Genomic DNA, 14961 nt, shown 5'->3' with positions numbered 1-14961 from the left:
GTAGCCTCCCACAGCCCCAAGTCTAGAGATTTCTTTTCAAGAACTAAAAATCCTAACCAAGTTTTTCTTTTAATAAAAGAGATGGCTATTCCAGACAGCATCTTATATTCAAATTCACTCTTTTATTGACTCAGCAAGTATTTTCTGAGCACTTACTAGAAGCTATGAGAAATCTGTATCATAATCTGTACCACTAGGGTGGTTGCAATTACCTTAGATCATGCCTACATACGTAAAATGTTCAAACAATTCACTGTAACTGATCACGTGCCAAGTGATGAAGAGAAAAGTGATGAATGCCAATAATAACTAATGTAGGAGGAATCAGTATGGGGGAGAATGGCTGAACAAAAGCTTTAAGGATGAAGGTGAACAAACTGGCTCATTAGATGAGGACAGGCTGCAATGTGGGAATAAGGTGTTTGCAGGGAAGGAAGAAAACTGCTATGTTTGGCTTTTCTACTAGATTGTATATTCCATGAGGACAGGTCAGTATTTTGCTCTGAAATGTACCACCAGCAACTAGTATAGTGCCTAGAACGTTGTGAGAAATGAATGAGCTGGTGTGCCTGAAATGAAGAGTTGAGATTAACAAGACAGGTTGTAGAAGAGACCATGGAGGACCCTGACTATTAGATTAATCAGTCTGGACTTGACCTCCTAGTTAAATCTTTGCAAGGTAAGCAGGGTTACTGATGTATTAACCTGGCAGTGATTGTTTCAGATTTAAGGGAGGAGAGTTGGGAGGCAGAAGTATACAATGGGGTATTCTACTAAATTAGATATGAAGAAGAGAAGTCCTAGACTCAAGAAGTGGCAGGAAAATGGAAGCAGGGTGTAGCTATCAACAGGTCATGGTGAAGGACCGAACCACAAATCCAAGGAGAGAGAGTAGTCCCTGTGCTTGGGTTGACAGGAGACATTTTTTCTTGTTCATGAATATTTCTTCTCTCTCCTAGAAGTTATCCATTTTTAAGCTTCAATTATTATCACCTTTGTATGATGAAAATGGTCCAGGCCAGTATTAACATCAACTCCGCTATTGTAGAACTCTTACCATCCTCCTCCCCTCATCTCAACTTGCCCTCTAATAAAATATCTTGTCCCATGCTAGTTATTTTTGGAGAATACCTGTTTCTTCTTAAAGATCATCTGCTGAAAGGGAAAACAGTAAGGGGAGTGAAGGGGATTATTGAAAATGCAGAGTTAGAGTGTTTGCTGAGGAGGGTGCATTAGGGAGTTGATAGGAGATGACTGTAAGATTTCTGAACTCTATCTTATAATCTGTGGTATAAATTATGAGTGCTGCATGGTTCCTTCTTTTCTAGATTTTAGTAGTCTGTATAGAAAAGGATAAATCCAACAATGAAGGTAATGAATGGGAAAACTGGGTATAAAATAATACCAATGAGATGATAATTTCAACATGGATGAAGGTGACCCTTGAACAGCCATTCAAGAAGTCCAAGCAGGAAGAGGCTAGTCAGCCCAAGGAAGAGTCTAGCTAGCTCTCAGTGAGCCTGAGATCATGTGCCAAGCCACACAGCATGCAGCATTGAAAATTAAGATAGGAAGAAAAAATATTCTGTGTATATGGGAAAATAACACAAATTACAGCTAAATTCTGATGTTTTGCATACAGAAACAGTAAAACTAATCTATATATAATTTAGGTTCCATAACAGCACAATTTTCTAAGGTTTAAGTGTTAAGAATGGAACAAAAAGGCACAAGTTAACAGAATAATTAAAACTGATACCTGAAGAATCTGGTCTCCAGCAAGAAGTCTCCCGTCTCTGGCAATGACCCCATCCCGATAGACCTCCTGGATGACAATGTTAATCAATGGTGTTTCATTGCCACCCACAATGCTGATTCCTAACTGAATGTAAGGATTGGATCGATGAATTTCAATCGTGGTGATTTCTCCTTCTGGTAAACTAAGTGGCTGTTGTGTGGCTGCCAAGTTAAAAATGAGACAGACAAAAACAGATGTTAAAAAAAAAACCCAACAATTTATATTCTGATTATCTTCAGGTAAGTATGTCACATTAATACATGACTAACAGCTAAGCAGTATCACTGGATAAGAAACAAAATGACAAAATATCTGTTGTTAAGATTATCCAAAAATTTTCTCTACTAAAAGTGATCAGTAAATAATAAATAGCTACTATGTATCAGATCACTAGGGACGACACAGTGATCTGACTAAGAAATATGAAAAGAAAGTCATTCTATCCTCATTGATGAGAGAAAATTTGGACCACGAAACAACTATACATAATGCGAGGCAGTACAAAGGAAACACTAGCTCTGTGGCATAGAAACAGCACACGTGTTGAGAGAGTAGCCACATCGAGCTCGTGAGAAGCGGTGGGTCTTGAATGGAGACGTAGGAAATGAAGAAGGCACATAGTTGCGGCAAAGAAAATTCAAATTTGTCGTAGAGCTTGGAAAAAGAAAATCATTTTTAAAAGGAAATATCAAGGGCCCACTACCATGACATGCCCAAGATCCATGACTACGGGCCTTCTGTTCATTTCCTAGTGGGTTATAGAGCAGTGGCTGGTACCAGAGGTGTATAATGGTGAGACGCATGGTCTTGGAGTCAAATACAAACCCAGTCACTTACTGGTTGTATAAACTTGACCAATTAATCTCTCAAGCCTCAGTTTTCTTGTTAAAAAAAAACAAAACAAAAAAAACCCCAAACTTAAAATGTTACAAGCATCTAAATAGCTAATACATATAAAATGTTTAGCACAGTGCCTGACACAGAATAGCATTTGTGTTGTTCTTGATGTTGACTTCTTATGACAAGAAGCAAACAAGTTTCTGAACACAGACACACAGACAGTAATAACCATGTGAATGACTAGTGAGTTCACAGACTGCAACAGAAAAGGGATGGGTTAGGACCATCTCCCTCGGGGGTAAGATTTGTGATTTGTTTCTAAAATGCAAACTGTTAGAATTGTACAATGAAAAGGGTGAATGATGTATATAAATTACATCTCAATAAAGTTTTTCTTTTTTTTATTTGTTTTTTTATTTTTTAAATTTGTCTTTAAAGAAGAAAAAAGTACATGTTGGGGAAGTAGTGGGAAGAAAGGAAATAGAGATGAAATACACAAGGAGTTGCACCACACATACTGTCAGCTCCGGCGCTCTCCTCAAAGGCAGGGTTGTCAAGGCCAGGCTCCTCACTCCATGTGGGAAGAGACGCTGATGCCAAGTGCCGCTCCGCAGGCACTGTGCCTGTCCCCAAACAGTCTGTTTCTGGAGATAAGGTACCCGCAGGATCTAGTAGAGTGGGCCCATTTTCATTCTCAATCTCTGCCTGAGTTCTACTAGTTTTCCTTCTCTCCAGGACAACTCTCCGATGAGAAGCTCCAGGACATCTAGAAAAAGAATATCAGATGGTTTCCAGATGATTTTGAAAACAAACAAACAAAATAGGGAGGGGGACTAGTAGCTTCTACACAAACAGAACCGGAAGCTAGAAGTACCTATAGGCAGTACATAGTTCTGATCCTAATCTCCACTCACACTAAGTTCTTACTGCTCCATAGAGTGGATAAGCAAGAACAGAAGGTATTAGCATGAATAATGGTTTGGTATGTATCCAAAGAATACGTCAGTAAAAAATTGTATGCAGGTATATACTTGTCACCAGAAAACACCCTCATAGTCACCTCTGTACTGCAAGAATTATTCTGAAATTCTGATTACATAACCCATTTACAGGTTAAATGGCTTAACCACAGCAGTGAAATCAGCAGTCTTCTCCCACAAGTGGTTGCGTCCTGACTTAGACCTTGATTGTGCCACCATGCTTCAACACTCTTCACAGATACATGACACGCTCATTAATTAGTGGGTAGTGAGACATCTGAAGCTTTACAACTTACAGGAAGGCAAAGGAAAGACCCACATAATTTATTTTATGATAGACATGGAAAGAAAAATATGCCTCCTAGTTTGTGAAATTAGAATTTCAACAGAATTATTGATATGCTATATAAACTGAAGAATATATTCCAAGTACTTGGAAACTTATGGAAACTTACAGAAACACCCAGAAATCACGACCGTTAACCTGTTTGTTTTTACTTATTTAAGCAAACAAAAGGAGCAGATGGATGCTTGTTTTTAAACTTATAATCAAGGAAACATTTAAATAAAGGCTCTATATAACAAATATTAAAAGTGATGTCAAGGGGCCAGTGCCTTTCCATTGGACACCTTGATTGGACAGTGACTAGTAACACCTAGTTTGAAGGATGGGAGGAGGAAAAGATTAGTGAAGGAAAGTTGGACACATATACCTGAGACCTACCACGACTCTGTGGATGCCACCTGCTTTGGCTGTAATTAGCTACAGTAACGCTTGGTAGGATGGGTGATCACAGACCTTATTATGCCTAGGGTTGCAGACCTTCACTCAACAATATTTTTAAAAATCCAAAATTTCTAACACAACACAGAATTAAATACAATTAAAAGTAAAAGCTATCACTTAACTATAAAAGTAATACATTTTCCCTCCTGAACAAAAGATTTCTTTTAAATCCTGGATTTCAAGTTATTGAAAGGGATTCACTATGAAATGTCTTTATTCACCTTTCTCTCATTTCTTGTTTGCTCCACACCTTGTTAAGAAGGGGGACAAGTGGTTTTCTCATCTGTATTGTTGTACAGCACTCCAGGGAATGCTCTTGTGCAAGGGCCTGACAAGTATTTTTGAAAATTAGATCATGAAAAAAATTACTTTTGTCAAGTAAGCAGGTTTAATTCGAAATATATTTTTAAAATATGTTATTCAAAAAAAAGTTGAGGCTAAAACTAGACCATAAAAATAATATGACTGAAAAGACAGGTAAAGATTTAATTTACAAAATCACATCATACACAAATGTCTACACAAGAATAGCTAGTCTTCAATGGAAAAAATGAACCAGGAACTGGAACTGAAGAAGAAATACAGACAAATTACGTACATCTGGGAATCAGTCTAGCTAACAACTCTACACTTTCACAAACGAAATATGTAAGGCCTATCTTATAGTTATTAAACACACAAAAATAACTTTTAAAAGGAAAAGCTAAAGTTGTTAGAGAGGTAAAGTAACAGGTATACTTACATTCCCAGTGAGACAGCAAACTGCTAACAGGAACTAAAGAAAAATATTAAAAATGACATCATGTAAAAATACAGAAAAATTATTTAACTCAGCATTAGAAGAGGAAGGCTATAGATCGAACCTTTGGGAAAACCCACATTTAAATGAGATGGATCAGCTGAGTAGATGAGATTGAACAACTAGACAGAAGGAGATTATGAGACAAAGAGTGCAAACTTAACTAGGGAGACAAGCAGTCGACAGCAACAACAAAAAGTGACCAATAGTGCAAACGGCCACAGAAAGGGCAAATAAAATAAAGACCAAAGAGTGTTGGTAGACTTGGCAATTAGAAGGTAACCTTAGAAAGAACACTTTCACTGATGAGGGCAAAAGCCCAGATTATACTACAAACATTTCTTTTAACATAATATATGTATTCTAGAAAAACTGCAACAGGGCTTAAAGGAAAAAAAAGAATTGGGGTAGACACTCAAAACCTGTGTATCGGGGAATGGGAAATGGCTTCTAATGGGTATTGGGTTTCTTTTAGGTATGCTGAAAATGTTCTAAAAATTGGATTGTGATGACGGTCACGTAATTCTGTGAATACACTAAATAGCACTGAATTGCACACTTTAAATAAAGTTAATTTATTTAAAGTGGGCAATTTATAATGAATTTATAAAATAGGTGAATTTGATGATATGTGAATCTCAATAAAACTATATTTAAAAAAAACTATTAGGGAATGAGTAGATCAGAGCAGACTCGGGCAGAAAAAAGCTCATGACTACAGACAGCTCAGAGCCATCATCCCTCAAGCCGAAAATACTTGGAACTGAAAGAGAAAGGAAAAACTCAACATTTGTGGAGTGCCTAATTTGTGCCAATCACTCATGTAACAACCTTTATATACATTATTTCATTAAATCCTCACAATTACTCTGTTATCCCCATTTAAAAAATGGGAAACTTGAGACTTAACCACTAAGCCAACATCACACAGCTATTAAATTGCAGAGCCATAATCCAAACAAACTCAGATCTGATTTCAAAGGCTTCTAGCTTCTGTTCTTTCCAGTGTGTCATACTAAATTCATTCCTATGGCATTCTTTTTCTAGGCCTTGGGAAAATATAAATTGAATTTCTTCTAAAAACTTGTACCTAGAAACACAATCACAGAACATTGGGGCTAGAACGGTATTAGTGATCATTAAAAAACAGAAATCACAAAAACAAAAACCTATCCATCTTTGGAAATGGAACATTTAAGAACACAAACTGAAATTGCACTGGGGGAGGTGACTTGGTTTATTCAGGCAGGTGACTCAGTATAGCAGGAGACTAGTACAGAGGATATCAAAATTAAATAAAAACAATAGAATAGAAGAGCATGCGACATCTAATTAGATTGAGGTAGGCACATGCTAGACCATACAGCGGAGCTCTGAGATGGTGGGCTGGCTGAGGCAGTGAAATCTGCCATGGGCTGAGGGCTGTACCTCCCGAGGGAGGGATCTGTACATGTAAGTGTGTTTTTTAATTTTCTTAAAATAAAACCAAAATGCTCTTGCAGCAGCCAAGACCCAAATAGGGATTTTTCCTTTCCTGCTGAAGGTTGTTCTTCTATTCCCACTATTCTGGCTCTCCTCATAAGGGAAAAATTATATATGGACTAATTTGATTTATGCTACAGTGACATCATTCCCTGATAATAACTGCATATGAGCTAGTTCACACTAGGAAACACATGGTATAACAACACACTATATTATTGTCAGTCATATTAGTATTAATAGTGGGGGTGATGGTAGTGCAGTAGAAACAAAATAAAACAATGCATACTAACCACTGCACAATGCCAGGTATTTAATGACACTGAAAGAATGTGAACACCTTAGAATCAAGAAAAATGATAAAAATAGCTAAGGAATAAACAAAAATTAATTCAAGTCATGTCAGTGAAAATGGTGAATTAAGAATATCTGAAAAGTCTCTCCTCCATAAAAGCAGTAAGAACACTGGAAGAAATTGTCAGAACCAGCCATTTCTGAAGTGTGGAAATTAGCCAAAGAATTATAGCAGTTGGGAGAACATTTGTTCAAGAAAAATGGCTGACTCTCAGTAAGAAGAGAGAGCTCTGTGGCATTTGAGTTTACCCTATTCCCATCCTCACCTTCCCAGAATATTGGAAAAGCAACAGCCCACATCACAGTGGAAATCATGAGGCTGGCAGACACTGGAAGAGCAGACTAGAGAACCTTCAAAGCCCCATTTCCAGAGATCTGTTATTAACTGACCTGTCTATGGTTCCCCTCTTGTGTGCTTGTCTTCTTTTCTTCTCTTTTTTTCCCCTATACTTGTTTCCTGCATGACTGTGTGCCTGTCTTTACTTGGCTTGGCTCAGAGCTCACCCAGGGCAAACTTCCTTTTCATTGGGGGCATTTGTTAAGCATTGGTTAAAAAAAAAAAAATCAGAGGTCATTGCTGAAGATTGTGGCTGCCTGATGACAAATAAAAGGCTAATCAGAATGTTTACAAGGAAGAGCCAGGGAATGACACGTCCAGAGGTTCAGCTATGTTCAGGGCTGTGTGTGTAGGCTAAGGTGGAGCTGTCGGTGGCGTGAGTGTTGAGGGTGTGGCATGCCCCACCATGCACACAGAACCCCTATGGAAGATGGGGAGATTTTTTTAATCTCAGGCATTTAAAGAATTCTCTGTCCAATCATTAGCTGTCCAGTACACAAAATGAGCAGAGATTTTACAGAATTAGTTCATAAGAGTCACGTAGCAAACAAACAACAAACAACAATAACAAGTCCTCAGGAAGGAGAAGAATCTAGTTTTCTGATTTGCCACGTTATATTATTTAAAATGTCCACTGTTCAATACAAAATTAAGAAACATGCAAAGAAACAAGTACAGCCCATTCACAGGAAAAAAAAAAAAGGCAGCCAATAGGAACTGTCCCTAAGGAAGCCCAGGCATTAGCTTTATCAGACAATAACTTACATCAGCTATTTTAGATATGTTCAAAGAAGTAAAGGAAACCTATCTAAAGAACTAAAGAAAAATATGAGAATGACGTCTTATCAAAAAGAAAATATCAGTAAAGAAACATTAAGTCATAATAAAGAACCAAATAGAAATTCTGGGGTTAAAAAGTTTAATGAAAAAGAATGCATGGCTGGGTGCTTTAATCTCAGCACTTTGGGAGGCCAAGGCGGGTGGATCACTTGGGGACAGGAGTTCAAGACCAGCCTGACCGATATGGTGAAACCCCATCTCTACTAAAAATACAAAATTAGCCAGGTGTGGTGGCACACACCTGTAATCTCAGCTACTTGGGAGGCTGAGGTAGGATAACTGCTTGAACACGGGAGGCAGAAGTGGCAGTGAGCTGAGATTGCGCCATGGCACTCTAGCCTGGGCAACAAGAGCAAAACTCTGTCTCCAAAAAAAACAAAACAAAACAAAAAAGAATTCACTAAAAGTTCAACAGCAGAATTGAATCAGAAGAAAGAACTGGCAAACTTGCAGATAGGTTAATTGAGATTATTCAGTCTGAGGAACAGGAAAGAAACAAACAAACAAAAAAGAACAGAGCCTCATGGTCTTGTGGGACATCACTAAGAGAATAAACATATACATAATAAGAGTTCCAAAAGGAGAGAGAGCAAAAGGAGCAGAAAGAATATTTGAAGAAATAATGGCCAAAATCTTCCCAAATTTGATGAAAAATATTTATCTACACATCCAAGAAGCTTAATAAACTCCAAGTAGGAAAACTAGAAGATATACACACTTAGACACCTCGTAATAAAACTGTTGAAAGCCAAAGATAAGGAATCTTGAAAACAGTAAGAGAGGAACAGCTCATCACAAGGAAAAGGATCCTCAATAGTATCTGCTGATATCTCTTCAGAAACCATGGAGACTAGAAGGCAGTGGGATGACATACTCAAAGTTCTGAGGGAAGGGGAGACAGAGAAGGGGAGAAAACTCTCAACCAAGAAGTCTATATCCAGCCTACTTCAAAAATAAAAGAGAAATTGAGACATTCCTAGGTAAAAACAAAATGTTTGTTGGTAGCATGCTTAACCTGCAAGAAACACTAGAAGAAGTCCATCAGGCTGATGTGAAAGGACACTAAACAGTAACTCAAGTTCATGTGAAAAATGAAGAGCATCAGTACAGTACTGAATTATTTTATTTGATTTGTAATTCTTTTACTCCTATCTGATTTAAAAGAAAAACATAAAGCAGTAATTCTGTGTTGATGGGCATATAATATGTAAAGATATAACTTGTACAACAGTAGTAGCACACAGGAGGGGAGAGAGAATGAAAGTTTTTGTATACTACTTGTGATGGTTAATTTTATGTGTCAACTGAGTGGGTCACGGGGTATCCAGATTAAACATTGTTTCTGGGTGTGTCTGTGAGGCTGTTTCTACATGAGAATAGCATGTGAATCAGTGGACTCGGTAAAGTATAAAGTAGATTGCCCTCCCCAATGTGGTTGCATCATTCAATCCTTTGAGTGCCTGAAGAAAACAGAAGTTGGAGGAAGGATAAATTCATTCCTTATTTTCCTGCCTTACTGCTTGAGTTGTGACATCTCATCTCCTGCCCTCAGACTGGGATCACTGGCTCTCCTAGTTCCCAGACCTTCTGACTGAGAAGGTCTGAATTATGCTACTGACCTCCCTGGGTTGCCAGCTTGCAGACAGCAGAATGTGTAATTTTTCAGACTCCTTAATCACGTCAGCCAATTCCTCATATATTGGCTCTATTTCCTTAGAGATCCCTGACTAATTCATTAGTGAAAATGAAGCTGGTATTCATTTAAACTAGACTGTCATAAACTAGGATATTAATTGTAAGCCCCAGGGTAACCACTAAGAAAATAATTTTAATTAAAAGAAATGACAGGGGAATTAAAATAGTATATTAAAAATATTTAACACAAATGGAAGAAATGGAGGAAAAAAGAAACAAGACATATAGAAACAAACAGCAAAATGGCAAATGTAAAGCCTACCTTATCAGTAATTACATTAAATTACATGAATTAAACATCCCAATAAAAAGTCAGTGACTGGCAGAATGGGCTATAAGAAACATAATCCAACTGTCTACAACAGACACACTTCAGATTCAAAAACATAAATAAACCAAAAGACAGAAAAACATAACAAGATACGACAATTATAAACAGAAATGTACCAAATGGCCCCAAAATACATAAGTAAAAAATGACAAAGAGAGAAATAGACAAATCAACAATAAAGTTTTGATACTCGACTTTCAATACTAGTAGAACAACTAGACACGGAACCAGAAAATAGACCCTTTAACACTACAAACCAATTAGACCCAAAAGACATATGGAGCACTCCATCCATTAACAGCAGAATGCACATTATTCCCAAGTACACGCAGGACATTTTCCAAGACAGGCCATGTGCTGGGCCATTTTAAAAAAGGCCTCAAGGCTGGGCATGGTGGCTCACGCCTGTAATCCTAGCTCTTTGGGAGGCCTAGGTGGAGGATCACCTGAGCTCAGGAGTTTGAGACAAGCCTGGTGCAATACGGCAAGACCCCATCTCTACTAAAAATTAAAAAAAAAAAAAAAAAATTAGTTAGGCATGGTGGAGTGCGCCTGTAGTCCCAGCTACTCAGGAAGCTGAGGCACAAGAGTCACTGGAACCCAGCTGGTGGAGGTTGCAGTGAGCCAAGATTGCACTGCTTCACTCTAGCCTGGGTGACAGAGCGAGATGCTGTCTACAAAAAAAAAAAAAAAAAAAAGGCCTCAATAAAATTTAAAGGATTGAACAATACACATTATGACTTCCCATTGCAATTAATTCAAAATGGATCAAAAACTGAATTATAAAAGACAAAACTAGAAAACTCTTAGAAGAAAACATACATGTAAATTTCTGTGACCCTGAATTGAGCAATGTTTTCTTAGATATGACACCAAAAGCATATGCAAACAACAATGAACTTCATAAAAATTAGTTATTTGCTCTTTAAAGGATGTAGGAAAGTGAAAAGACAACTGACAGAATGGGAGAAAATATATGCAAATCATATATCTGATAAGGGTCTAGTATCCAGAGTACATAGAAAATTCTTACAACTGAGCAAAAAGACAAATAATCCAATATAAAAATGAACTAATGATGTTGAGCATGTCATGTGCTTACTGGCCATTTGAGTATCTTTGGAGAAATATCTATTCAAATCCTTTGCCCATTTAAAATTGGATTTATCTTTTCATTTCTAAGAGTTCTTTATATATTCTGGATACTAGACCCTTGCCATATACATGATTTGCAAATACATACACCTGCTTTTTCACACTATACATGAAAAAACAACACTAATAAGAATGTGCTAAACACAAACTTCTCTCCAAGTTAAAGTGTGAATTTAAAAGTGCAATCATGCCTCAGCCTACCCTGATCCCTTTTTTTTCTATTTAGTTTTTCCTGGACCATCATCTAAAGCAGGGTTGTCCAATCTTTTGGCTTCCCTGGACCATACGGGAAGAAGAAGAATTGTCTTGGTCCACACATAAAATACACTAATACTAATGACAGCTGATAAGCTTAAAAAAAAAAAAAAATCCCAACAGCCTTCCTGCGCTGCATGTGGCACAGGTTGAACAAACTTAAGGTTTCATAACCATCTCATGAACAAGAAAAGGTCTCAGCAAGGAAAGAGGCTTCTTTAAAGGTTTTCTATTGTAAACTTTTTATAATGGCATTAAACTGTAATTTTTAAGAGGAAAAGTAATTCTGAACCTTGCCATAAACTAGGGCACAAATACACAATTTAAAAACTACAACAACAACTAGCACTTACAATTACCAAAGGCTTAAATGTTAAATCGTTAAGGGTGGGTTGGAGATGAGTGGTAGAGGGTAGGAGGAATGCTATATAGCTGATGTTGCTTGGCAGAATTTCAAAGAAACAATTAAAATGTTACATATTTAGTACAACATGTAGAATATTTTTCAAAGGCTTTATTTCTTTGTTCAAAGATAGAGACTGTCCATGTCTCTTAAAACTCTTCATTTCACTAATATGTAATCAGTTAAAAATAGTAATTTTATTTAAAAATGTTCATCTTTCATAAATATTTTATCCGTAGGAGAAAAATGTTTGCTCTTCTCAAATCAAAACACATTTGTTAAGAGCAGAATTTCATTCAAATAGGAAGGTGATCTTAAATGTGAAATTATCAAATTTATGCAAACTACTGCTAATGCTCTATTTCTACCAATAATTAAGAGATTCCTGTAAACCCTAAAAGCTCAAGAGCAAAGGCACATGACAGCCATGCAACTTTTATACAATGACTCATTGTTGCTGATGCTAAAGTCCTATGAATTTCAATGAAACTTACAGACTTACCAATTTCTAACAAACAAGTGAGATTTGTATACCGAGAAGCCGCAAAGAGTCATAGTAATCATATTCTGCGCCTCATAACATCATTCTTCTTGCTAGTTTATGTTGGTTTTAGAACATGGCTGCAAATTTTTTTGACTTCCCATCACAAGGTGAAACTTTCCTTGGTTATGGGTCGGTTTATGACTGCTTCCAACAGAGAAGGGATGCCAGGCAACTTCAAGGCTAGATCATACGAGGCCATGCAGCCTACTAGACACTGAACCACTTACGTAAGGACTTTAAATACCCTGAGGCTGTCATGCTGGAAAGGCTACCTGTAGCCTCTCCAGCTGACAAGTCCCACGCACCTAGTCATTCCCATCAAGGTGCCAGAAATGTGAATGAAGAAACCATCTTGGAAGTACACTCTCCAGTTACAACTGTTGCAGTCCCTGGCTTTCAGCTCTTTCCCAGCTGTGCTACACATAAAGACAGCAGAGACAAGCCATCCCTGTTTCATCCTGTCTGCATCCTGACTCACAGAATCAACAAATGCTTGTTGTTTTATGTCAGTATGTCTGGGGTGGTTAGTTTCTCAGCAATGAATAACTGAAACATAGATCAACAATTTAATTGGACTAACATGAGATGACTGTCAACTTTGGGCAAATAAACTGAAAGACTATAAAGAGATGGTTCTGTTTCTAAAGGAATCTACAACCCAGCATTAGATTCTAACTTGCAGAGACTACCTAACACCTAGAAACGTATCTAGCACATAGCAGAAATCAGTATTTGCTGAATAAACAAATGAACTATATTATTTAGGATTGAATGTTGTATAATATACATTTCTACCTGAATTTCTATGTTCTTATTTAAGAGAACAGAGAAAGGTCAGGCTGTTCATCACTATCTGTTCAAATGGCATATAAAAATCATATTACATTTTATAATTTTTTTACATTTATATACTCAATAATCACTCTTAGCTATCTGTATCAGGCAAATCACCACCTTTTCCAATCATCCATCTTTTCATTGTATCTTTCATATTACAGGCCTAAGATACTTTAGAAATGATAAAATTGGTAACTTTGATACTAATAAGCACACCTGGAAAATGAAACCTTCAATCGATAAGCCTTTACCAACATGTAAATGAAAAGGCAGTTTGCAATTACCAAGGTTTTTTACATTCTCATTATAAATGGTTTGTTAAGAAACACTAGTAATACTTCAACTGCAAATTAAATTCTTGAATGCATGTTAATTAAAGGAATATTCCTGAAAATCTGTGAAACTGTTATCTTTCAGCTCTCTAAATCATAAATAACTGAACTGACACTTCATTCAGTTCCTCTAACATCTCATAACTGATGTTTATAAAAGAGTTAGAAAAGAAGCCTATGCCCTGAAAAGAACAGTTCTACTGAAAAAAGCAGCCTGAAATATTCTTCAGCCATAACTAGTCCTGACCCAGACTAGTATATTCAAAAGACCAGTGTCAGTTTCCAGGAGGCCTCTGCCATCATGTTCAGATTCTATGCTTGCTGGTTACAGAAGAGATAAAAAAATGCAATGCTACATTATTACACGCATTTTCAAAAGTTTGTTTATCCTACTCTAGAACTGTGTTCTAGACGACAAAGTTTAGAGTTAAGCATTCTATAAATCTAAATGTTTCCAACATTTTAATAAAATCTTTGTTTTTTTCACTGTTTCTCATGTCTTAACTCTGATGTTTAGAAATAAATATCAATAATATATTGATACAGAATGAATCTTTGACTACTACATAGCAGTAGAGAACATGACTTGACCTATGATAGACTCAACATGGCTTATCAGAATAGTAAACAAGAACAGTAAAGCTTGAGTCTAACTACAGCATTAACTAAATTTTTGTGACTCAGTCTCCTGATTAATAAAATGAGGGGGATTAGATAATCTCCTTCAAGTCTATGATTTTATGTGTGAGTATAATAGCAAGCCATTCTATATCACAGTTACACTTGTACATCTAAGTCCACTATGATGTAGTATGCATTGCTTTTCACAGCAATCGAGATTACTGCAGATTTATGCTGTACAACTGGCTTAACTTGAAATTTAGAAATCGGTATTTATTTCTGCCATTTTATGTGATTCTACACAAATGACGTGTACTGTAACTCTTCCTAAGTTAAAGATCAAGTCTTTTAGCAAAATCAAATTATAAAACTCATTAGCTAAATAAATTACTTAAGCTTTTAAAAAGCTTTTATTAAAACAGAAATCCCCACTAAATATTTAGTTTTCCAACTCCTAATTCTTGTTCAGTCTAGTCCCTGAATCCAGAATCTTTACAAGATCTTAGCAAATAAAATAATGTATTTATTTCCGTATTGCAACAAAATTATCGTTTTTATTGGCTGCATATCC

General features: G+C 36.7%; 1 protein-coding gene across 4 annotated transcripts in view; it reads right to left on the bottom strand.

The window, feature by feature from the left end:
- The window catches only part of LNX2 (ligand of numb-protein X 2), a 104773-nt gene that overhangs the window by 19154 nt on the left and 70658 nt on the right, over positions 1–14961 (bottom strand). For 3 of the 4 annotated variants that reach the window (XM_058437729.1, XM_058437728.1, XM_032150578.2), the window contains 2 exons: positions 3157–3404; positions 1760–1959 (listed from right to left, as the gene is read on the bottom strand). In XM_058437729.1, the coding sequence (XP_058293712.1) occupies positions 1760–1959; positions 3157–3404 (448 nt within the window). Of the gene's footprint in view, positions 1–1759; positions 1960–3156; positions 3405–5147; positions 5162–14961 lie in introns of those variants that run through there. The other variant, XM_058437730.1, reaches the window with a different exon arrangement.

This window comes from Hylobates moloch, unplaced genomic scaffold, assembly GCF_009828535.3.
Source record: "Hylobates moloch isolate HMO894 unplaced genomic scaffold, HMol_V3 SCAFFOLD_4, whole genome shotgun sequence".
NCBI lineage: Eukaryota > Metazoa > Chordata > Mammalia > Primates > Hylobatidae > Hylobates > Hylobates moloch.
This window is presented reverse-complemented; position numbering and strand designations above follow the sequence as displayed.